General features: G+C 52.3%; 1 protein-coding gene across 3 annotated transcripts in view; it reads right to left on the bottom strand.

Moving 5' to 3' along the window:
* Positions 1-24,697, bottom strand: part of LOC147689445 (uncharacterized) — a 388,546-nt gene that overhangs the window by 114,274 nt on the left and 249,575 nt on the right. For all 3 annotated transcript variants that reach the window (XM_086942213.1, XM_086942214.1, XM_086942212.1), the window contains exon 15: positions 22,939-23,016. In XM_086942213.1, coding sequence (XP_086798339.1) covers positions 22,939-23,016 — 78 coding nt within the window. The remainder of the gene's footprint in view (positions 1-22,938; positions 23,017-24,697) is intronic.

Genomic DNA, 24,697 nt, shown 5'->3' with positions numbered 1-24,697 from the left:
GCCCGTGCCAAGGCCGCATCGGTGTTTCTGGAGTGGGTGACCCGGCTGCCAGGTCCCCACCACAAGCTGGCACTCTGAGGGCAGACACCCGGTGCTGAGCTCATGGGGGGTTCTTATTACTACAACTGATGTTATCTGTGTTTAATTAAAGTCACAGGGGCGGCCTTAGGCATGTGCAAGCCGTGCGCCTGCACAGGGCCACCAAACCCCAGGGGCCACCACGCCAATATATATCCTTAATATAAGAATCCTCTGAGGATGGATACATATTGAAAAACCAAAAACGGGGGCATTACACAGACATAGGAAGAGGGACACGATTTAGCATCGACCTATTGGAAACGGAATGACTTAAATAGACAGCACTCACTGCCATAAAAACCACAGACAAAGACCCACTAAGGGCAATTACATGCAACTGTAAAACATGGTATCATGTGTGTAAATGAGATTGCTTTCTGTTCGGGGGTGCCAACGAATGCATTATAAATAAAACTTGAAAGCTTGTCTCCTTCTGTCTTCAGTGGACCCAGAAAACTGGGACATGCGCTACCTTTGTTGAAATGCCTGGGGCAGCCATCTTAAAGGGACAATGTTTCAGCTGCAGGCACAGCATTGTGCTGCTCTGGGGCTTTGTGGGCGCTTAGGAATCAGTTTTACCTTGGTTACAGATTCCTCCTCTCTTTGAGTTTATAGTGGTTTGTAGTAGTTACTCATACACATTATCTTACACCCCCTCAGGCTGTGTTCTGAAGAGCTCCCCTTTTCATCCTTCGATTCTATCATCACACAGATACGTATTCTAGGGTTGATGCATGTTGTGTCTCCTTTGTTGAGCAGGTTTGTTGTCCCCTGTGAATTCTGTTTGTTTTTGAGGCTTTAACTGTTCGAAGAGAGGTTCCTGCTCGGAAGAGGCAGGTGCTGTGAGCCGGGAGTTTTGTTGTGATCTTTGGTGTACACATATTTTACTAGTATTTCTGAAGTGTTTCGACATTTTCTGTTTTCTGTTTTGGGAGTTTCCTCTGGAAATTGCCGGATTTTCAGTTCTTCCAACCTCTGAACGATGTGTTGTCTCCGAAAGGCTAAGGATGCACCGGACAACCTCTCTGGACAACGGAGGATACACCACAGACATGCTAAGGCTGCAAGGACGTCAGGCGACTGGACGTTTGGGGCTCACCATTCCATGTGCAAGGCCAGCAGGGCTGGGGCAGTGTCATCTGCATGTCAGGCTTACAAAGGCCAGCAGGGCTGGGGCAGAGTCATCTGCATGTCAGGCTTACAAAGGCCAGCAGGGCTGGGGCAGAGTCATCTGCATGTCAGGCTTAGAAAGGCCAGCAGGGCTGGGGCAGTGTCCTCTGCATGTCAGGCTTACAAAGGCCTTTCCATGTGCAAGGCCAGCAGGGCTGGGGCAGCGTCATCTGCAGGTCAGGCATAGAAAGGCCTTTCCATGTGCAAGGCCAGCAGGGCTGGGGCAGGGTCATCTGCATGTCAGGCTTAGAAAGGCCAGCAGGGCTGGTGTAGTGTCCTCTGCATGTCAGGCTTAGAAAGGCCAGCAGGGCTGGGGCAGAGTCCTCTGCATGTCAGGCTTAGAAAGGCCAGCAGGGCTGGGGCAGAGTCATCTGCATGTCAGGCTTAGAAAGGCCAGCAGGGCTGGTGTAGTGTCCTCTGCATGTCAGGCTTAGAAAGGCCAGCAGGGCTGGGGCAGAGTCATCTGCATGTCAGGCGTAGAAAGGCCTTTCCATGTGCAAGGCCAGCAGGGCTGGGGCAGAGTCATCTGCATGTCAGGCTTAGAAAGGCCAGCAGGGCTGGTGTAGTGTCCTCTGCATGTCAGGCTTAGAAAGGCCAGCAGGGCTGGGGCAGAGTCATCTGCATGTCAGGCTTAGAAAGGCCTTTCCATGTGCAAGGCCAGCAGGGCTGGTGTAGTGTCCTCTGCATGTCAGGCTTAGAAAGGCCTTTCCACGTGCAAGGCCAGCAGGGCTGGGGCAGTGTCATCTGCCTGTCAGGCTTAGACAGGCCAGCAGGGCTGGGGCAGAGTCATCTGCATGTCAGGCTTAGAAAGGCCAGCAGGGCTGGTGTAGTGTCCTCTGCATGTCAGGCTTAGAAAGGCCAGCAGGGCTGGGGCAGAGTCATCTGCATGTCAGGCTTAGAAAGGCCTTTCCATGTGCAAGGCCAGCAGGGCTGGTGTAGTGTCCTCTGCATATCAGGCTTAGAAAGGCCTTTCCACGTGCAAGGCCAGCAGGGCTGGGGCAGTGTCATCTGCCTGTCAGGCTTCGACAGGCCAGCAGGGCTGGGGCAGAGTCATCTGCATGTCAGGCTTAGAAAGGCCTTTCCATGTGCAAGTCCAGCTGGGTTGGGGCAGTGTCATCTGCATGTCAGGCTTAGAAAGGCCAGCAGGGCTGGGGCAGAGTCATCTGCATGTCAGGCTTACAAAGGCCAGCAGGGCTGGGGCAGTGTCCTCTGCATGTCAGGCTTAGAAAGGCCAGCAGGGCTGGGACATTACCTGACACATATCAGGCTATCTCCAGCCTTTGTCTTTCGGATTCGCCTGTCGTTGGCAGGGACGCCTGCTGGCAGCCAGCCCCTAGCAGAGCACAGTCCCTTCAGTCTGCAGACACACCTGCCCAGCAGGTTCCTACCACTGGCATGTAGACCAGAAATCCTGAGCAGGGAGGGGCTGCAGGAATGTCCCTCCAAGTGACAGAGGGAGGGACTCTTGTGAACACTAGGGTGGAAGGGGCTATGGGTTATGGGGGTGTGGCAGGGAACAGTCTATCAGGGGCTGTTTGAACAAGAGGCACCCCCTGCCCCCCTGCTTGACAGAGCAGACATGCATGGAAGGCAGCAAACTGAAACTGCAAAAGCCCAGGCATCACAGCTGAGCTCTGTGGAGAAAGGGTAGAAGCCCACCAACCATGAGAGGGAAACATCCACACCACCCCCACCCATCAATGCTGGCACCCCATCTCCTACAGTCAAACAGGAAACCCCACGTATGGTATCATCACTGCACCAGAGCCCCCGGCTGGAACCTGCACTGTACCCGAGACCCCGGCTGGAGCCTGCACTGTACCCGAGACCCCGGCTGGAACCTGCGCTGTACCCGAGACCCCGGCTGGAACCTGCACTGTACCCGAGACCCCGGCTGGAACCTGCACTGTACCAGAGCCCCCGGCTGGAACCTGCACTGTACCCGAGACCCCGGCTGGAACCTGCACTGTACCCGAGACCCCGGCTGGAACCTGCGCTGTACCCGAGACCCCGGCTGGAACCTGCACTGTACCCGAGACCCCGGCTGGAACCTGCACTGTACCAGAGCCCCCGGCTGGAACCTGCACTGTACCCGAGACCCCGGCTGGAACCTGCGCTGTACCCGAGACCCCGGCTGGAACCTGCGCTGTACCCGAGACCCCGGCTGGAACCTGCACTGTACCCGAGACCCCGGCTGGAACCTGCGCTGTACCCGAGACCCCCTGGTTGGAACCTGCACTGTACCCGAGACCCCGGCTGGAACCTGCACTGTACCCGAGACCCCGGCTGGAACCTGCACTGTACCCGAGACCCCTGCTGGAACCTGCACTGTACCAGAGCCCCCGGCTGCAACCTGCACTGTACCCGAGCCCGCGGCTGGAACCTGCACTGTACCCGAGACCCCGGCTGGAACCTGCGCTGTACCCGAGACCCCGGCTGGAACCTGCACTGTACCCGAGACCCCGGCTGGAACCTGCGCTGTACCCGAGACCCCGGCTGGAACCTGCGCTGTACCCGAGACCCCGGCTGGAACCTGCACTGTACCCGAGACCCCGGCTGGAACCTGCACTGTACCAGAGCCCCCGGCTGGAACCTGCACTGTACCCGAGACCCCGGCTGGAACCTGCACTGTACCCGAGACCCCGGCTGGAACCTGCGCTCTACCCGAGACCCCGGCTGGAACCTGCACTGTACCCGAGACCCCGGCTGGAACCTGCGCTGTACCCGAGACCCCCTGGTTGGAACCTGCACTGTACCCGAGACCCCGGCTGGAACCTGCACTGTACCCGAGACCCCGGCTGGAACCTGCACTGTACCCGAGACCCCGGCTGGAACCTGCACTGTACCATAGCCCCCGGCTGGAACCTGCACTGTACCCGAGCCCGCGGCTGGAACCTGCACTGTACCCGAGACCCCGGCTGGAACCTGCGCTGTACCCGAGACCCCGGCTGGAACCTGCACTGTACCCGAGACCCCGGCTGGAACCTGCGCTGTACCCGAGACCCCCTGGTTGGAACCTGCACTGTACCCGGGACCCCGGCTGGAACCTGCACTGTACCCGAGACCCCAGCTGGAACCTGCGCTGTACCCGAGACCCCCTGGTTGGAACCTGCACTGTACCCGAGACCCCGGCTGGAACCTGCGCTGTACCCGAGACCCCGGCTGGAACCTGCACTGTACCCGAGACCCCGGCTGGAACCTGCACTGTACCCGAGACCCCGGCTGGAACCTGCGCTGTACCCGAGACCCCCTGGTTGGAACCTGCACTGTACCCGAGACCCCCTGGTTGGAACCTGCACTGTACCCGAGACCCCCTGGTTGGAACCTGCACTGTACCCGAGACCCCGGCTGGAACCTGCACTGTACCCGAGACCCCCTGGTTGGAACCTGCACTGTACCCGAGACCCCCTGGTTGGAACCTGCACTGTACCCGAGACCCCGGCTGGAACCTGCACTGTACCCGAGACCCCCTGGTTGGAACCTGCACTGTACCCGAGACCCCCTGGTTGGAACCTGCACGGTACCCGAGACCCCGGCTGGAACCTGCACTGTACCCGAGACCCCGGCTGGAACCTGCACTGTACCCGAGACCCCCTGGTTGGAACCTGCACTGTACCCGAGACCCCCTGGTTGGAACCTGCACTGTACCAGAGACCCCGGCTGGAACCTGCACTGTACCCGAGACCCCCTGGTTGGAACCTGCACTGTACCCGAGACCCCCTGGTTGGAACCTGCACTGTACCCGAGACCCCGGCTGGAACCTGCACTGTACCCGAGACCCCCTGGTTGGAACCTGCACTGTACCCGAGACCCCCTGGTTGGAACCTGCACTGTACCCGAGACCCCGGCTGGAACCTGCACTGTACCCGAGACCCCCTGGTTGGAACCTGCACTGTACCACAGCCCCCGTCTGGAACCTGCACTGTACCAGAGCCCCACTGCTGGAACCTGCACTGTACCCGAGCCCCCGGCTGGAACCTGCACTGTACCAGAGCCCCACTGCTGGAACCTGCACTGTACCCGAGCCCCCGGCTGGAACCTGCACTGTACCCGAGCCCCCGGCTGGAACCTGCACTGTACCCGAGACCCCGGCTGGAACCTGCACTGTACCAGAGCCCCCGGCTGGAACCTGCACTGTACCCGAGACCCCGGCTGGAACCTGCACTGTACCAGAGCCCCTGGCTGGAACCTGCACTGTACCAGAAGCCTTGGCTGGAACCTGCACTGTACCAGAGCCCCACTGCTGGAACCTGCACTGTACCCGAGCCCCCGGCTGGAACCTGCACTGTACCCGAGACCCCGGCTGGAACCTGCACTGTACCCGAGCCCCCGGCTGGAACCTGCACTGTACCCGAGCCCCCGGCTGGAACCTGCACTGTACCCGAGACCCCGGCTGGAACCTGCACTGTACCAGAGCCCCCGGCTGGAACCTGCACTGTACCCGAGACCCCGGCTGGAACCTGCACTGTACCCGAGGCCCCGGCTGGAACCTGCACTGTACCAGAGCCCCCGGCTGGAACCTGCACTGTACCCGAGACCCCGGCTGGAACCTGCACTGTACCCGAGACCCCGGCTGGAACCTGCACTGTACCAGAGCCCCCGGCTGGAACCTGCACTGTACCCGAGACCCCGGCTGGAACCTGCACTGTACCCGAGCCCCCGTCTGGAACCTGCACTGTACCAGAGCCCCACTGCTGGAACCTGCACTGTACCCGAGCCCCCGGCTGGAACCTGCACTGTACCAGAGCCCCCGGCTGGAACCTGCACTGTACCCGAGACCCCGGCTGGAACCTGCACTGTACCGAGACCCCGGCTGGAACCTGCACTGTACCCGAGACCCCGGCTGGAACCTGCACTGTACCCGAGACCCCGGCTGGAACCTGCACTGTACCCGAGCCCCCGGCTGGAACCTGCACTGTACCAGAGCCCCCGGCTGGAACCTGCACTGTACCAGAGCCCCCGGCTGGAACCTGCACTGTACCCGAGCCCGCGGCTGGAACCTGCACTGTACCAGAGCCCCCGGCTGGAACCTGCACTGTACCAGAGCCCCACTGCTGGAACCTGCACTGTACCCGAGCCCCCGGCTGGAACCTGCACTGTACCCGAGCCCCCGGCTGGAACCTGCACTGTACCAGAGCCCCACTGCTGGAACCTGCACTGTACCCGAGCCCCCGGCTGGAACCTGCACTGTACCCAAGACCCCCTGGTTGGAACCTGCACTGTACCCGAGACCCCCTGGTTGGAACCTGCACTGTACCCGAGCCCCCGGCTGGAACCTGCACTGTACCCGAGCCCCCGGCTGGAACCTGCACTGTACCCGAGCCCCCGGCTGGAACCTGCACTGTACCAAAATCCTACTGCTGGACTGTGCACTACACCGTGGACTCCCGGCTCAAACCTGCACTGTACCTATGACTTCTGGCTGGAACCTGCGCTCCACAGCAAACACTGACACTTTGGTATTGTGTTTATTGTATACTTTACAATCTTGGAACCTGCAGAAGACCAGCTGCACCACAAACACTGCTTTAAATGGGAAGGTGCTGTCTGGTACTGAGTACCTGCACTTCCTTAATCTGAAATAGAGAGTACCGGCACTTCTCAGCACTGCTGCAATACAGTTAATGACAGAATACCGGCACTTCTCAGGAGCAAACAGGTGCTCTAAATAGTGAGTGCATGCACTTTTATATTTGCATTTGAAGCACTGACCACAGGTAACTCATACAATGTTGACAATACATCACAGCATTTTCAAAACACAACTTCAAATGATCCTGAAAGAAATCCCAACTAATTTGCAGTTGATTAAATAAGAAGTCCTTCCAGTTCAGGGCAAATCTTGATCGAATCCTTTGCCAAAATGAATCCAAGTTTCAAAAGACTTGCACTTCTCATGATTGGTGCCTCACACACATCTTCAGCATGAACATTTGTAATGCACCCGTATCGTGTACTTTAATATTGCACAAGAAACTATTCGTCTTGAGCCACTGGCCACCTGGATAAGGGGAGATCCCTTGATCCAAGGACTGAGATGGACTAGTGGGTGGGAGTACAGAATCTCGTTATACTCGGACGATATTCTACTCTATGTGGTATCTCCGAGCTCATCTACTAACAGGATCCTTCAAATGTTCACTAATTTCCCGAAATACTCCGGATACACCATCAACTGGTACAAATCGGTACTAAATATCCTTCATGGACCAGAAGCCAAATTACTACCGGCTGTCCAGTAACGATGGGCGAAGATGGCATTCGCTACCTAGAACTCTACGTCGCATGTGATCCCGCTCTTTTCTACACACAGAATTTGCTAGCCCCCCTGAACCGACGGCAGAAGGACACTCAACACTGGACAACTTTACGGTTATCCCTATTAGGATGCTCAGCTCTCTTTAAAATGATGGCTTTGCCAAGATTCCTACTAGTCTTAAAAAACACACACACCCGGTCCAAGACACTTATTTTATTGAAAGTGAGATACAAGCACTACTGTGGGATGGGAAACCAATGCGAAGTGCCGCACACACACTGGTAAAAGGGTGGTTAGACGGAGGAATATCCCTTCCAGATATCCGTATGTATTATTGTGCCAGCCAATTGGCAGTGATCAATCAGTGGGTATACAGCTCACAAACCGATCCTGCATTCCACACGAATAAAATACTCATGGGCCCGAGAGGTCACAGGCAGGCACTGTACACAAACCCATTAAAACAGCCCCTAACCGCCCGACACAACAAGCGTTGGCTCTTTGGCACACTGTGACAAAAAAGCTAGGGTGGTGGAATAAAGTGACCCAATTCATGCCTTTAGGGGATGCAGAGAGACTAGGTTTACTCATTAAATGTCCTGGGTTTGATAAATGGGATATGATCTGCATCTCGAGGGGGGCGACCAGTGGACGAGGGGCAAAGTGAAACCATTAGCTGAATTACAAAAAGAATTCGAGATGACAGACTCCAAGACACATAGATATGTCCAGATCGGAGGCGCTCTTCGAGCGGCCATCACACAGGGCACTGATCTCCCACAATCAACAAGACAGACTCCTAAACAACCGTATAGACTACAAAGTGATCTCCTTGACATATAGGAAGCTACTCAATATCAAGCCATATTCCCCACAGAAACCACGTGGAGACGGCAAAATAACATAGCAGAGTTAGACGATGAAGATTGGCAGAAGGTGTTAGTGTCCCCAACGGAGGTGGCCATAACCTCTAGACTAAGACTAATCCAACTGAAGATCCTCCTCAGATCACATTTTTATTGCGCCACGCTGAAAAAAAGATAAGAAAAGAAGACTCCACGTGTTCCAGACAGTGCAAAAAAGGGAACATTTATCATATAATATGGGAATGGCCTGTCAATCAGAAACACTGACGGGCTGTGGCAACACAACTGCACTTGGTCTACGGAAAGGAACTCCAACAGACACCCCAGTCGTGTCCTCTAAATATAAGGGGGCAGTCAGACCTCAAAAGAAAGGACCCAATATGGGTAACAATGGGCTTTGCCATCGCAGAACGGAAACATAGATCGGAAATGAGGAGTAGGCGAACCCCCCACATTGACGGAATGGGAAAAAGAGATGGGGCCATATTATCAAGAAAGGGCGATACATTATCGCCGCTTTTATCGGCAGGAAATTGCGGCTAAAGCGGCGATAATGGGCTTGATAATATGCCCTTGTGAATTCCCATAGCAGCCCAGGTTAACACCAGAAGGGAAAAATATGTCCTTGCTTTGCTAAGGCTAGCGTCACATCCACAATAAAAACACTCCCTCTGACTGATGTACTGGAAGCGCTACCGCAAAACACGTAAGAAAATAATGAATGCTTCGATGACTGTTCTAAAAACTTAAGACAAACCTCGATCATTATGTAGTCTCCGATTATATTAATTCCATCATATTTAGAATATAGAATATACCTTTTGAAAAACGACAGATCTCTTGTTAGGACACTGAACCATTACTGCGCAATACAGATCTGCAGAGCCATTACACTAACATACCTCATAACAAGGGCAGACCTGTGCTCGGGTGCCCCATGAGATGAGGCGTGCAAATTGCACACAATACATTTTGGGGGTTTTCTTCATAATAATCACACTTTGGAACTTCTCCATGTTTAATGACTCATGTAGTAGGTACAGTAATAGGGTCCAATATTATACCGGCATATGCTCATGTTCACAAGCGTGTGTTTAAAAATGAGCCTACCTCCCTCACTGTTCAATTGTGTGAAAATAGAGAGGTCTGGAGACTTACCGGACTAATAAGTCCAGTTTAGGGACCTTTGTTCGACCTCATGGTCACAAGCTCAAATCCCGGTGGGTCCACTCAGCCTTTCATCCTTCTGAGTTCGATAAAATGAGTACCATTGAGTTGGGTAACAATAAACATCTATCATTCAGCGCCATGATACCCTTGGGTGAACGCGTGCTTTACAAATACACACGCCATGTTATGTTAATTAATGAGGCATTTCAATTATTATTGAGTAAACATGCAGAAATATAACAATTCTAATCTGTTTTATTGTTAAAGAGGATGATTGCACTATTTCTTCTTGCTACTTAAAGCACAGTGGCCACATTCAAGTCCATGGTTTGCTCTCTTTTCTTCTTACACTTGGCATCTACGGAACACGCCAAGCAGGACGCCTTCTTCTCCGTGTCTCTTCTCCAACCCTTGTCACGCCTCGACACCTCCTCTGCATGCTCTGTCAGCTGCCTCGGCCACTTCTGGCAGCGATCTTGGTGACACTGTGTGGTCCATGGCCTCCTGTTGTCTGTGGCCATCTGGTGCCTCCTAGGGCCTGTGGCTGCCTGTTTTCTGTGGTCTTTGGGTGCACATGGTTGGGGGGCACCTGTCACTTGTGGTTGCCCGTCTTCTTTGTTGCCCCTGGTTTACTAGGATCTGTCACATACTGTGCGCTTGGACAGCTTTCAGTCACTTAGACTCCATCTGTAGCTGTTTGTGGTCTGCAGTCTCTGCTGGTCTGTAACCACCATGGGTCATACTGTGCACGTTGTATGGCTGCATACAGAGTGTGACCGCCTATGGTCTGTGGTCAGCTTTAGTTTGGGGGTGCCTATGGTATGGTGACACTAGCCATGAAAAGGCTCTCTCTGACCACTAGCCAAGTGCAGTCTCTCACCTTTTGCTGACTGTGGCTACATGTGACAGTCTGTGATCTGTCCGCCTGCTGCCTCTGCAGGGCAGTCAGTGGGCACTGCCCCCTCATTTTGAGCATGTGGGTCCTGACAGCTGCAGCCTCCAGAGGCCAGTCAGTGGGCACTGCCCCCTCACTTTGAGCATGTGGGTCCTGCCAGCTGCAGCTTCCAGAGGCCAGTCAGTGGGCACTGCCCCCTCACTTTGAGCATGTGGGTCCTGCCAGCTGCCGCCTCCAGAGGCCAGTCAGTGGGCACTGGCCCCTCACTTTGAGCCCGTGGGTCCTGCCAGCTGCAGATGTTCGCAATTTACCCAGTGCCAGGCTTTGCCAGGGGGTCTGTCTAAATATACCCTTCACATCTCAGATTATTCTCCTCAGCCTTAAGCTGCTCAGAATCTGCCCAGCTGGCATGCAGCCATGCTACCCCCGACAGTGCCCATGCTTGTGGACTTTCTCCACAGCCTTAGCCTTGGCACTCCAGGCCGCTGGGCTCCTTCTTCGTATGTACCAGGCTGCAACAAAAGGCCCTTCCAGCCATTGCCTGTGCGAGCCTACTCAGCATGTTCTGTGCAGCAAGAGCCTGAGGAGGCCGGGCCTGGGAGCGCCATCCAGCCTTTCTAGGAGCATCCTTTCTGTGTGTGCTGTGGGGGGTCGGGCAGCAAGGCTTTGTCCCGCTGCCCTCCTGAGATGTCGGTTGTGCCACGCTCTTCAGAGGCCAGACCGGTAAGCTTTGTCCAGCCACATTTCCGCCAGGGTGCCAGACTCAGTCCATTGACAGTCGTCGCACGCTGGATCATACGCTCTGTCCATCTCCAGCATTTGCAGACCCCGGCAGAGGCGCTTTGCCAGATGCAATCGTTGCAGGCTGGACCAGTGGCTTGCCGTTAGCTGCAAATTGGCAAAGCATGTTCCAGTGTTCTGAAAAGCACCAGCCAGGGTGGTGAAGAGATTGATCTCTGTCCAGCTCCAGCCTTAGTCTGTCTGTCCAGGGGGCTCTGTCCAGCTGCAGCATTAGTCTGTTTGTCCGGTGGGCTCTGTCCAGCCGCAGCCTTAGTCTGCCTGTCCAGGGGGCTCTGTCCAGCTGCAGCATTAATCTGTCTGTCCGGTGGGCTCTGTCCAGCCGCAGCCTTAGTCTGCCTGTCCTGGGGTCTCTGTCCAGCTGCAGCATTAGTCTGTCTGTCCGGTGGGCTCTGTCCAGCTGCAGCATTAGTCTGTCTGTCCAGGGGGCTCTGTCCAGCTGCAGCATTAATCTGTCTGTCCGGTGGGCTCTGTCCAGCTGCAGCATTAGTCTGCCTGTCCAGAGGGCTCTGTCCAGCTGCAGCCTTAGTCTGTCTGTCCAGGGGGCTCTGTCCAGCTGCAGCATTAGTCTGCCTGTCCAGGGAGCTCTGTCCAGCTCCAGCCTTAGTCTGTCTGTCCAGGGGGCTCTGTCCAGCTGCAGCATTAGTCTGCCTGTCCAGGGGGCTCTGTCCAGCTCCAGCCTTAGTCTGTCTGTCCACGAGGCTCTGTCCAGCTGCAGCCTTAGTCTGTCTGTCCAGGGGGCTCTGTCCAGCTGCAGCATTAGTCTGCCTGTCCAAGGGGCTCTGTCCAGCTGCAGCATTAGTCTGCCTGTCCAGGGGGCTCTGTCCAGCTCCAGCCTTAGTCTGTCTGTCCAGGGGGCTATGTCCAGCTGTAGCATTAGTCTGTCAGTCCGGTGGGCTCTGTCCAGCTGCAGCATTAGTCTGCCTGTCCAGGGGGCTCTGTCCAGCTCCAGCCTTAGTCTGTCTGTCCAGGGGGCTATGTCCAGCTGCAGCATTGGTCTGTCTGTCCGGTGGGCTCTGTCCAGCTCCAGACGTAGTCTGCCTGTCCAAGGGGCTCTGTCCAGCTTCAGCCTTAGTCTGCCTGTCCAAGGGGCTCTGTCCAGCTGCAGCATTAGTCTGCCTGTCCAGGGGGCTCTGTCCAGCTGCAGCATTAGTCTGCCTGTCCAAGGGGCTCTGTCCAGCTGCAGCATTAGTCTGCCTGTCCAAGGGGCTCTGTCCAGCTGCAGCATTAGTCTGTCTGTCCGGTGGGCTCTGTCCAGCTGCAGCATTAGTCTGTCTGTCCAGTAGGCTCTGTCCAGCTGCAGCATTAGTCTGCCTGTCCAAGGGGCTCTGTCCAGTTGCAGCATTAGTCTGCCTGTCCAGGGGGCTCTGTCCAGCTCCAGCCGTAGTCTGCCTGTCCAGGGGGCTTTGTCCAGCTCCAGCCTTAGTCTGTCTGTCCAGGGGGCTATGTCCAGCTGCTGCATTAGTCTGTCTGTCCAGGGGGCTCTGTCCAGCTCCAGACGTAGTCTGCCTGTCCAGGGGGCTCTGTCCAACTGCAGCAGTAGTCTGCCTGTCCAGGGAGCTCTGTCCAGCTCCAGCCTTAGTCTGTCTGTCCAGGGGGCTCTGTCCAGCTGCAGCATTAGTCTGCCTGTCCAGGGGGCTCTGTCCAGCTCCAGCCTTAGTCTGTCTGTCCACGAGGCTCTGTCCAGCTGCAGCCTTAGTCTGTCTGTCCAGGGGGCTCTGTCCAGCTGCAGCATTAGTCTGTCTGTCCAGGGGGCTCTGTCCGGCTCCAGCCTTAGTCTGACTGTCCACGGGGCTCTGTCCAGCCGCAGCCTTAGTCTGTCTGTCCAGGGGGCTCTGTCCAGCTGCAGCATTAGTCTGTCTGTCCGTTGGGCTCTGTCCAGCTGCAGCATTAGTCTGTCTGTCCAGGGGGCTCTGTCCAGCCGCAGCATTAGTCTGTCTGTCCAGGGGGCTCTGTCCAGCCGCAGCCTTAGTCTGTCTGTCCAGGGGGCTCTGTCCAGCTCCAGACGTAGTCTGCCTGTCCAGGGGGCTCTGTCCAGCTGCAGCATTAGTCTGTCTGTCCAGGGGGCTCTGTCCAGATGCAGCATTAGTCTGTCTGTCCAGGGGACTCTGTCCAGTTGCAGCATTAGTCTGCCTGTATAGGGTGCTCTGTCCAGCCGCAGCCTTAGTCTGTCTGTCCAGGGGGCTCTGTCCAGCCGCAGCATTAGTCTATCTGTCCAGGGGGCTCTGTCCAGCTGCAGCATTAGTCTGTCTGTCCAGGGGGCTCTGTCCAGCCGCAGCATTAGTCTGCCTGTCCAGGGGGCTCTGTCCAGCTGCAGCATTAGTCTGCTTGTCCAGTAGGCTCTGTCCAGCTGCAGGTTATGCAGGCTTGATAAAGAGGCTGTGTCAAGTCCTAGCCTATGCAGGACTTTCAAGCAAGTTCTTCCCAGCTGTATTGTCACAACATGAACAGGAGGGCTCTGCCAAGCCACATGCATTGCAACCTGGGCCATGGGACCCTCTTCAAGCATAGTCTTTGCAGTCTAAGCTTGTGGCCCACTTAGCTAGGGCGGGTCGGCAAGCTAAGTTGGAAGGAAGTTTCCGACGGACACTGTCCATCCACATCCCAAGCAGGCTCAGTCCAGTCATGGCCTTTACAGGTCAGGCACAGGGGTTTTCAGACATTTTCCCATTTGTTCCTTTCACAGACAGTTCTAGTCGGTCTATCTGTGATTCTTGATGCGTCTTCTACCCTTCATGTCGCGAGCCCTCCCAGCTCCAGGTGGAGGCCTAGCAGCTCTTGCTGTCTTGCACCACAGCGGTGGGTGGGGACCTTTTCTTACAAGTTGTGTTTGACAAGGCTTCACTGTCTGACCACACCTGCATGTGAGGAATCTCACAAATCTTCATGTTTTTCTTGTGTTTTGTGTACTTGCACAACTGTCCGACGAGCCTGCGCCTCTCCCTCCCTGCCCCAAGGCCACCCTTCCATCGAAGAGAGGAATTTCCCGTCAGAATCAAAGTACAGGTTTTACGCATCCGGAGACAACTTGATTTAAGATATGATGGACACCTCCATTGGACTGCCAGACAGTGAAAAGGTCAAGGTGCTCCGAGAGCTTCCTGGTCAGTTGTATCGTAGAGGGCGTACCTAGAGGGGCGTTGTTGTGGCGATCACTGTGGGGCTCTAGCGGAGATTAAGCCGTATTCCCAGTGATAATACCAGGTCCTGCACCCGAGGCAAGAAAGTATCGCTCAGCTCCGTGGAGCTGCTGAAAGGCCATTTTCCACTCTCTACGACTCAGACCACCACCTGCCAGCTCATCTACCGGCCTCCGGGGCAGAACAAGGACTTCATTGATGGAGCCTCAGCTCTCGCCTCACCACCTCATCCATCCAACATGCCCACACTTCAAACTCACAGACAGAACAAGCTACATAAAAAACAAGGGACACCCTCTTCAACCTCAACAACACACCAGTGTGGTACAGCAGGCCAGCCAACCAACACATCCCAAAGGCTTCTTCCCCAATCTTGACCTCTCAACATCACCTCACTCTCTCTATCCACTTCATGTCCAATGCAAACACCTTTCTAAACAACTTCAACACTTTTTGAAAAACTATGTGAACATCTACACCCCAGTACAATAAAAATGCAAGTGCATCCCAAAGGGTTCAGTGCCATGGTACTCCAACGACCTTACTGACGATAAAGAATCCATCCACATGCAAGAGAGAAAATGGAAGAAAAACAGAACACTGGATGACCTCATGAAGGCAACGTATCTCTGCGCCGTATGAATCCAGCTCAACCCAAGCAAAGTTGTACGTCAACACAATTATAGAAGCCAAAAGAGGCAGAACACCTCTTAAGACGATCAAGCACTGCAGAAACCCTCTGTCAGACCCATTTATTCCTCACTCCACAGAAAAATGCAATGCAATCAACCTCTTCTTCAGTGAAAAAATACAGATGATCCAACATAACATTGAAAAAGCCAAGCATGCTTCAACTCCTGCACCCACCCCGCCCTCGAAACTCTTGCAATGGACAGCTTTGAAGCCCATATCTCTTGCAGATCTTGATGACAGACTCAGCTCCCTCAAAGACACTTCTTATGAGGATGTTGTCTTACCCTCATCCTTCATTAAAGATGTCTCTGGGGACGCTCTTTCACTTCTATTCACCATTGTCAACGCCTCCCTCCCTCAGGGCATCTTTCAAGAAGCTTTCAGGATAGGCCAGATTCTCCTGCTCATGAAGAACCCACTTTAGACCCTGAGACATAACCAACTATTTTCTCATTACTCACCTACAATTCATCGGTGAGAACATTGAAAAAGCAGTCTAGGTTTAGGTCTAAGATCACCTCAATGCTAACCATCTCCTGCACGACTACCAGTCTGGCTTTAGATCACACTACAGCAAGGAGACCACTCCTTTACACTCTTCAGACGACCCATGCCTCCTAATATCACTGGACCTCTTAGCTGCCTCCGCCACAGTTGACCATTCCACCTTGATATGCACCCTAGAGTCTCGAACGAGATTCACCGTCAACTCTATTGACATCTTACGTCCGAGTGCCTGGACCAAGATGGAGCACCTAAGCGCGGCCCCCCACATCCATAAACGACCCCCTACATGATCCAAGTCAGAATAAAGCACCAGCCACCAAACGGATGCACCATGTGCCAGAAGGGGGTATTTGAGATTGCTAGACCTAAAAGAATGGGTGCACACCTAGAAGTCCATGAGAGCGTCAACATTTAGTAAGTGGTCCAATAGGTAGCCCTCCCCCCTCCCCCTTGCTACTCGCAGTGGTTTCCATTCGCTTTTCCTTCACAGTTTCCTTTTTTTGACGTGAACAGGACAGCTACGCTGGGTTCCGATTGGAAAAAGAGTACAGTTCCAAGCCCTCTGCTATATTTTCAAAGCTAAGGCTGGGCTTGGCCCGAAATATATACCTGGTTACTCCTTTTATTCCTTCCAGAGACTTAACACCATCGATGCTCATGGTATTCTCCTGCGGTGCTGCAGATTTGGAAATCCCATTGTTCATGACGAGCTCAGCTCGTCATGAGTGTGTGGAGGTTTACATCATGACGAGCTGAGCTCGTCATGAGCGTCCAAGGGGTTAAGATCCGCCAACCAGGGGCATCACTGTGTGCCCAGAGTACACCAGGAGGTACGTTTGGGGGGACGTTCTTTCGTTTATTTAGGTCCAAAACTGTGGAACACCCTGCCTCAGTATATGAGGAACAGCACTTCTCTAACAAAGTTCCGCAAATTTTTAAAAACATGGCTCTCTTAAAGGTAGTGGGCCTCATTTATGAGGCCTTGCGTCAGTTTTGCGCTTACGATGCGTCACTTTTTGTGACGCATCTGCAGTGTAAAACATGCCTTCGGTTATGCACTATTTACAAAGTGGCGCATCTAAACAGATGCGCCACTTGATAAACCCCTGCGCTACATTATACCTGGCTCGGGTATAATGTATGCAGGGTGGGCGTTCCCACGTATTCCCACGTAAGTATGCCTTGTAGAAGTGACGCAATGAAAGCTACGAGATTTCACTGCGCTACTTCTAGAGTGCAAATGTGTCAATATCTTATGCCTGCCTCCCAGCAGGCGTAAGACTGACGCAGGCCCTTTCACATGGGGCTTGCCCCATGTGAAAGGACGCATTGCTGGAGTTGCGTCACTTTTATGACACACACCCAGCAATGCGTCACTTTTCCGCCTACAGATACGTCGGAAATACTGACATATCTGTAACTCCTTGTTGTATGTCGCAAGGAGTGCGCACTGAGAAGTGACGCATCGCTGCTTTCACGCAGTGATGCGTCATTTCTCATAAATGAGGCCCCGTGTCTCCAGGAGCCCCTTGCAGCGCTTAGTGCCGAGAAACCCGATGGGTAGCTATGCGCTTTACAAATGGCAAATAATAATAATAATAATAAGGAATCGGTCATGATTTTACACCAAATTTCAGGATCCTGGACTTGTTTGTATTCATTCTCAGATAAATCTTAGCACAGTGAAGACTTAGGGACTGATTGAGAGTTCAGTGGGTGGGTAACTCCATCGCAAACGCAACATTGAATATAATACACTTGTAATACGGCGGACAAGAAATTCATCACGTTTGTGACGGGTAACCCGCCCGCAGAACTGTAAACCAGTCCCTTTGTTTCGTTATCAGTCTCTGAAGCCAGGTTTCTGTGATTATAAATGACCATGTCATTGACATGACACAACACCACAACAAGAGTTTCCCCAACGTGTCGAGCTCAACATTGCGTCTCTCGATCCGTCTGTTGTAAACAAGTTGTACTATAATGGCGCTAAAGTACTCCCCTCTTTGGTTCCTTAACTAGTTGCAGATTTGGGCACACATCCTTGCTTGGCTTCCAAACCCAATTTGACTCAAGAGTGTGTGTTTACTAACTGCATGGATTGTAATGCAATGAAGGAATTCCTGTCACCCCCAAGTTTTTCTTTTGTGAAGTCCTGTTGATGGAGTCAAAAGCCGGCTCAGTATCTATAAACCTACGCAACAATGGCGGAGAGAGGCTAAGAACAGACTTTTATGCTCTTACTGTGAATGTGGCCTTTGAGCTTGCCTTTTTAAACTACTTATACTTGCCAGAAGGGCTATTAATTGCTTACAGACCTCACATGCTCCCTCATTGTTTCCACAAGAATAGTGGAACTTTCTGCTCCATCACTAGACAAGCAGGGCTGGCCTTCATCCAATTCTTTTTCAAGAAACAGATTTTAGAGCTACATCATTTCTTCTCACTTTTCCCCCCAAATGAATCACTTAGTATGGGAGGTTTCTCAAAATGCTCTTCGGATTTCTTGAAATCCCACAAAATGTTTACGTCTATGCAGGTCATAGGCATAAATGGACCATGTAATGTCTTAAGTATTTCCGTAATTATAATTATCCAACACAGGTTGATAACATTTCTATATGTCCACAGGATGTTTGTGTGAATACTGTAGTGGTATATATAGTTAGGAGAATTTTTTTAAGCTCAATATAAGTTCCTTGAATAAATGGTCAAATATAAAGGAGGAATACACTGTATTATTATATTTTGTCTGTAAATGTTTCTACCCCAGTTATAATTTACAATTAATATTTTACATACTTATATTAAAGTCTGTGTTATATTTGCTTCCACGCAATCTAACACTAACATAACCACCTGTTCTTTTAGAAGGTACTTTCATTAATCATCGATGATTTGGCGGCCTGCTGTCATTTAAATGATACTAACGGAATGTGAATAATGATGACATTATTTGAAAGCAATTGTGTAATTAATGATATTGAAGCCTTTGGGCTTCATGGGCAGGAAATGGATGCTGACAATTTCTACTTCCATTGACATGATCAGTGGTAATAACGCCGATGATCAGTGGTAATAACGCCGATGATCAGTGGTAAGAACGCCGATGATCAGTGGTAAGAACGCCGATGATCAGTGGTAAGAACGCAGATGATCAGTGGCAAGAACGCCGATGATCAGTGGTAAGAACGCCAATGATCAGTGGTAAGAACGCAAATGATCAGTGGTAAGAACGCAGATGATCAGTGGTAAGAACGCAGATGATCAGTGGTAAGAACGCCGATGATCAGTGGTAAGAACGCCAATGATAAGTGGTAAGAACGCAAATGATCAGTGGTAAGAACGCCGATGATCAGGGGTAAGAACGCCAATGATCAGTGATAAGAACGCCGATGATCAGTGGTAAGAACGCAGATGATCAGTGGTAAGAACGCCGATGATCAGTGGTAAGAATGTCGAGGATCAGTGGTAAGAACGCCGATGATCAGTGGTAAGAACGCCGATGATCAGTGGTAAGAACGCCGATGATCAATGGTAAGAACGCCGATGATCAGTGGTAAGAAGGCTGATGATCAGTGGTAAGAACCCCGATGATCAGTGGTAAAAACGCAGATGATCAGTGGTAAGAATGCCAATGATTAGTGGTAAGAACGCCGATGATCAGTGGTAAGAATGTCGAGGATCAGTGGTAAGAACGCCGAAGATCAGTGGTAAGAACGCCGATGATCAGTGGTAAGAACGCCGATGATCAATGGTAAGAACGCCAATGATCAGTGGTAAGAACGCAGATGATCAGTGGTAAGAATGCCAATGATTAGTGGTAAGAACGCCGATGATCAGTGGTAGTAACGCAGATGATCAGTAATAAGAACGACGATGATCAGTGGTAAGAACGCAGATGATCAGTGGTAAGAACGCTGATGATCAGTGGTAAGAACGCCGATGATCAGTGGTAAGAACGCCGATGATCAGTGGTAAGAACGCAGATGATCAGTGGTAAAAACGCCGATGATCAGTGGTAAGAACCCCGATGATCAGTGGTAAGAACGCAGATGATCAGTGGTAAGAATGCAGATGATCAATGCTAAGAACGCTGATGATCAGTGGTAAGAACCCCGATGATCAGTGGTAAGAACGCAGATGATCAGTGGTAAGAATGCAGATGATCAGTGCTAAGAACGCTGATGATCAGTGGTAAGAACCCCGATGATCAGTGGTAAGAACGCAGATGGTCAATGGTAAGAACGCCGATGATCAGTGGTAAGAACGCTGATGATCAGTGGTAAGAACCCCGATGATCAGTGGTAAAAACGCAGGTGATCAGTGGTAAGAACGCAGATGATCAGTGGTAAGAACGTCGATGATCAGTGGTAAGAACGCAGATGATCAGTGGTAAGAACGCCGATGATCAGTGGTAAGAACGCCAATGATCAGTGGTAAGATCGCAGATGATCAGCGGTAAGATCGCCAATGATCAGTGGTAAGAACGCAGATGATCAATGGTAAGAACGCCGATAATCAGTGGTAAGAACACTGATGATCAGTGGTAAGAACGCAGATGATCAGTGGTAAGAATGCCGATGATCAGTGGTAAGAACGCAGATGATCAGTGGTAAGAACGCCAATTATCAGTGGTAAGAACGCCGATGTTCAGTGGTAAGAATGCCGATGATCTGTGGTAAGAACGCCAATGATCAGTGGTAAGAGCGCTGATGATCAGTGGTAGGAACGCCGATGATCAGTGGTAAGAACGCAGATGATCAGTGGTAAAAACGCCGATGATCAGTGGTAAGAACCCCGATGATCAGTGGTAAGAACGCAGATGATCAGTGGTAAGAATGCAGATGATCAGTGCTAAGAACGCTGATGATCAGTGGTAAGAACCCCGATGATCAGTGGTAAGAACGCAGATGATCAGTGGTAAGAATGCAGATGATCAGTGCTAAGAACGCTGATGATCAGTGGTAAGAACCCCGATGATCAGTGGTAAGAACGCAGATGGTCAATGGTAAGAACGCCGATGATCAGTGGTAAGAACGCTGATGATCAGTGGTAAGAACCCCGATGATCAGTGGTAAAAACGCAGGTGATCAGTGGTAAGAACGCAGATGATCAGTGGTAAGAACGTCGATGATCAGTGGTAAGAACGCAGATGATCAGTGGTAAGAACGCCGATGATCAGTGGTAAGAACGCCAATGATCAGTGGTAAGATCGCAGATGATCAGCGGTAAGATCGCCAATGATCAGTGGTAAGAACGCCGATGATCAATGGTAAGAACGCCGATAATCAGTGGTAAGAACACTGATGATCAGTGGTAAGAACGCAGATGATCAGTGGTAAGAATGCCGATGATCAGTGGTAAGAACGCAGATGATCAGTGGTAAGAACGCCAATTATCAGTGGTAAGAACGCCGATGTTCAGTGGTAAGAATGCCGATGATCTGTGGTAAGAACGCCAATGATCAGTGGTAAGAGCGCTGATGATCAGTGGTAGGAACGCCGATGATCAGTGGTAAGAACGCCAATGGTCAGTGGTAAGAACGCAGATGTTCAGTGGTAAGAATGCCGATGATCAGTGGTAAGAACGCCAATGATCAGTGGTAAGAACGCAAATGATCAGTGGTAAGAACGCCGATGATCAGGGGTAAGAACGCCGATGATCAGTGGTAAGAACGCCGATGATCAGTGGTAAGAACGCAGATGATCAGTGGTATGAAGGCCGATGATCAGTGGTAAGAATGCAGATGATCAGTGGTAAGAACGCCGATGATCAGTGGTAAGAATGCAGATGATCAGTGGTAAGAACGCCGATGATCAGTGGTAAGAACGCAGATGATCAGTGGTAAGAACGCCGATGATCAGTGGTAAGAACGCAGATGTTCAGTGGTAAGAATGCCGATGATCAGTGGTAAGAATGCCGATGATCAGTGGTAAGAACGAGGATGATCAGTGGTAAGAACGCCGATGATCAGTGGTAAGAACGCAGATGATCTCTTTCCATAGCGCCTTGATGCCCCTAGGCTAAGTTTGCGCTCTACATAATTTATATTCATTTATTCATTTATCTGTGGTAAGAATGTAGATGATCAGCTGTAAGAACAACCATGATCAGTGGTAAGAACATCCTTGGTCAGCAGGCTCGGCAGCTGTTGAGATGCTAGAGTTAGCGGTAGAAACATCAGTGTCAGGGGTATTGATGGGTCAATCAATACTAGAGACAGCTAAGTTTGGTGGCAGGGACGCCATAATCAATACAGGCGGCAGTGCTGATAGTAAAGATGTCAGCATCAGTGTTAGAGATGCCAGTGTTAGGAGAAGAGACAATATGGTCAGTGATTGAGAGACCCAGGGTCAGTGGTGGAGACACCAGAGTTAAGTGCCAGATTCAATGTTGGAGCAGCCCCGGAATGACCATAGAGAGGCCCAGTGCAGGCTGTAGATATGCTATGGGTTAGTAGTAGACACTCAGTGTCAGCTGGAAATATATGCCCAGGAATTACCATAGACTCCCAGCAATGGACGTAGAGATGCCGGGAGTAAGTAGTGGACACCCAGCGACGATGGTAGAGAATCCCAGGAATGACCATAGAGATGCCAAATGGGAGCAGCACTGACGCCCTGGGTCAGTAGTAGACACCAAGGGTCAGGGGAAGAGATTCCCAGGAATGACCATAGAGGCTCTCTTGGTGGGCAGTAGAGATGCCCTGGGTCTGCAGTAGACACCCAGTGTCAACAGCAAAAGTGCCCAGAAATAAAAACAGGGTCTCCCATTGCAGACGGTAGAGATTCCCTGGGTAAGTAGTGGACACACAGTGTCACGGGTAGAGATTCCCAGGAATGACAGTAGAGATGCCCAATGTGGCAGTCTAGATGCTCTGGGTCATTGGTAGACACACAGGGACAGCGGTAGAGATGTCGAGGAATGAGATAGGATCTTCCAATGTGAGCAGCAGAGATGCTGTGTGTCAGTAGAGGACACCAAGGGTCAGCTGAAAAGGTGCCCTGCAATGACCAAAGAGACTCCCAATGTGGGAGGTAGAGGTGACCTGGGGAAGTAGTAGACACCCAGGACTGCCCATGGTGCGGTAGAGATGCCCTGGGTCAGCTGAAAAGGTGCCCTGCAATGACCATAGAGACTCCCAATGTGGGAGGTAGAGGTGACCTGGGGAAGTAGTAGACACCCAGGGCAGGGTAAAGCTTCTCTGGAATCACCATAGAGACTTCCAGTGTGGACAGTAGAGATGGCCTGTGTCACTAGTAGAAACCCAGGACCTGCAGTAGAGACTCCCAGTGATGGTGGTAGACATACCCACAGGGGGTGGTAGCCCCCCACCCACAGGGACGGTGGACTCACCTCTTCTCCACGGTGGTGGTGGCGGGCTCCAGGTCGGTCCAGGAGATGAGCTCTGGTTCCTTCGCTGCCGGTTTCACACTAGAAGAGAAGGATGAAGAGTTGAGTGCGTGGGTGAAGGTCACCCAGGGTGGCGTGTCACCCTATCCCAGACGCATACAGGTAATCCTCTGTGAGCCCTGTGGCCAGTGTCTAACCGTGACCCAGGTGGCAGAGGCGGGAGGGAGACGGGGGAAGGTGATGAGGATGGGAGGGTGGCAGGACTTGGGAGGGTCACAGGTGTGGGAGAGTGATAAGAATGGGAGGGTTGAAGGAATTGAGAGGGTAAAGGGGTGGGAGGGTGAAAATGAATGGGTGTGCTACAGTAAACCAAAGGGTGACAGGGAGGGGAAGGCTGAGAAGGAACGGGTGTGCTACAGTTACCCAGAGGGTGACGGGCGGTTCCCTCCCTCCCGATGACCAGTTCCTCGCCCTAGCGGAGTGAGCATAGTCTGGATTTCAACTCATGTCTCTTTATTCCACCAGACCCTGCTTACACCTTGTTTCACCCTTTCGAGTGCCTTTTTATCCCTCCTTTCTCCCTGTCAGTTTCCCCATCCTTCTCTTCCTCCTTCTTTCTCTCTTTTCTGCCTTTCTTTCTTGTTTTTGGTGAAATTCTGATATTGAAAATCCTCAAACATGAGTGCTGATGGCCCCCCTGAAATCATTGGCTCAAACTAAACACTGAGCGGCATTTGTATGATCGAAGTTGTGTCACTCTCGCACCAGCGATGCGGATCAAGCGTTGGCGAGTCCAAAATGTGGTTTATCGAGCCACGCGCGGCCACGTTGCGTGGCCCTGAGCGGCTCCTTAAATCTGAAGTCGTGCAACGCAGCGCACAGTACTGCGTTACGTCACAGTCCCTGGACGCATTCCATGGGTGTTCCCACGCAGCTGCCAGGGTTTCTGACCCATTCACAGATTTATCACAACTAGTGAACCCGGGGACGCACCGAAAGGATCCACCAAGATTTTAACAGGGTCACAAATCCAGACACTCGAGCAGGTGATCAGATGTTCTGTGTCACCCGCTCTCCACACATCACTGTCTGTGCGCTGTGTAGTTTTGTCGGTGAGGCTGTCGTCTGTGCAAATGTTGGGTCATTTCAATGGAAACCGGTTGTGTGTAAATGGCTGAACCCCCTCTTTGTTCCAGCGCCGCCACTGCAAGACGAGGCAGAGCCGCGGCGCGGGGCAGTGTGTGCTGGAAGAGTTGTGTATTTCTACTATACAACCTCCTCAGACCGCAGTTACACTTAGGGCTGGGAGGGTCCACTCACACTCCTCGGGTTTCCATTTGCTCTTAATAGTCAAATAAAAGCTTGAGAAGTTGAACCCCTTAATATCAGAAATAGTTGCGCTTGGACCCGCTTTACCTGGAGCGAGAGAAAACCCCGGTATCGCTCTTCTGCAGATTGAATGTTGAGGGGTCGCTGGTAATTTTGGAGGGGGGGGGGGGGGGGGGGGATTGGACATAACAGGGCTTTGGGACTCAACATCCGGTTCGGATCTCCTCCTGTGTTCCCTGATAATCCCTCCGTGGCTTCGGCAGCTCGAAGCAGGTGAAATCTTGGGGTGAATTACCACTGAGCGGCGGGGTTCCCTCAGAACTCATAAGTCTGATCGACCCCTGTGAGTGAGGAATGTAGAGGCTTGAAGTGGCCGTTGGCAACGTGTGAGCGCTACAAACAAACATATGCATGAATGCAGCGAGCTGTGCAT

The sequence above is a fragment of the Lissotriton vulgaris genome, chromosome 10 (genome assembly GCF_964263255.1).
Source record: "Lissotriton vulgaris chromosome 10, aLisVul1.2, whole genome shotgun sequence".
NCBI lineage: Eukaryota > Metazoa > Chordata > Amphibia > Caudata > Salamandridae > Lissotriton > Lissotriton vulgaris.
This window is presented reverse-complemented; position numbering and strand designations above follow the sequence as displayed.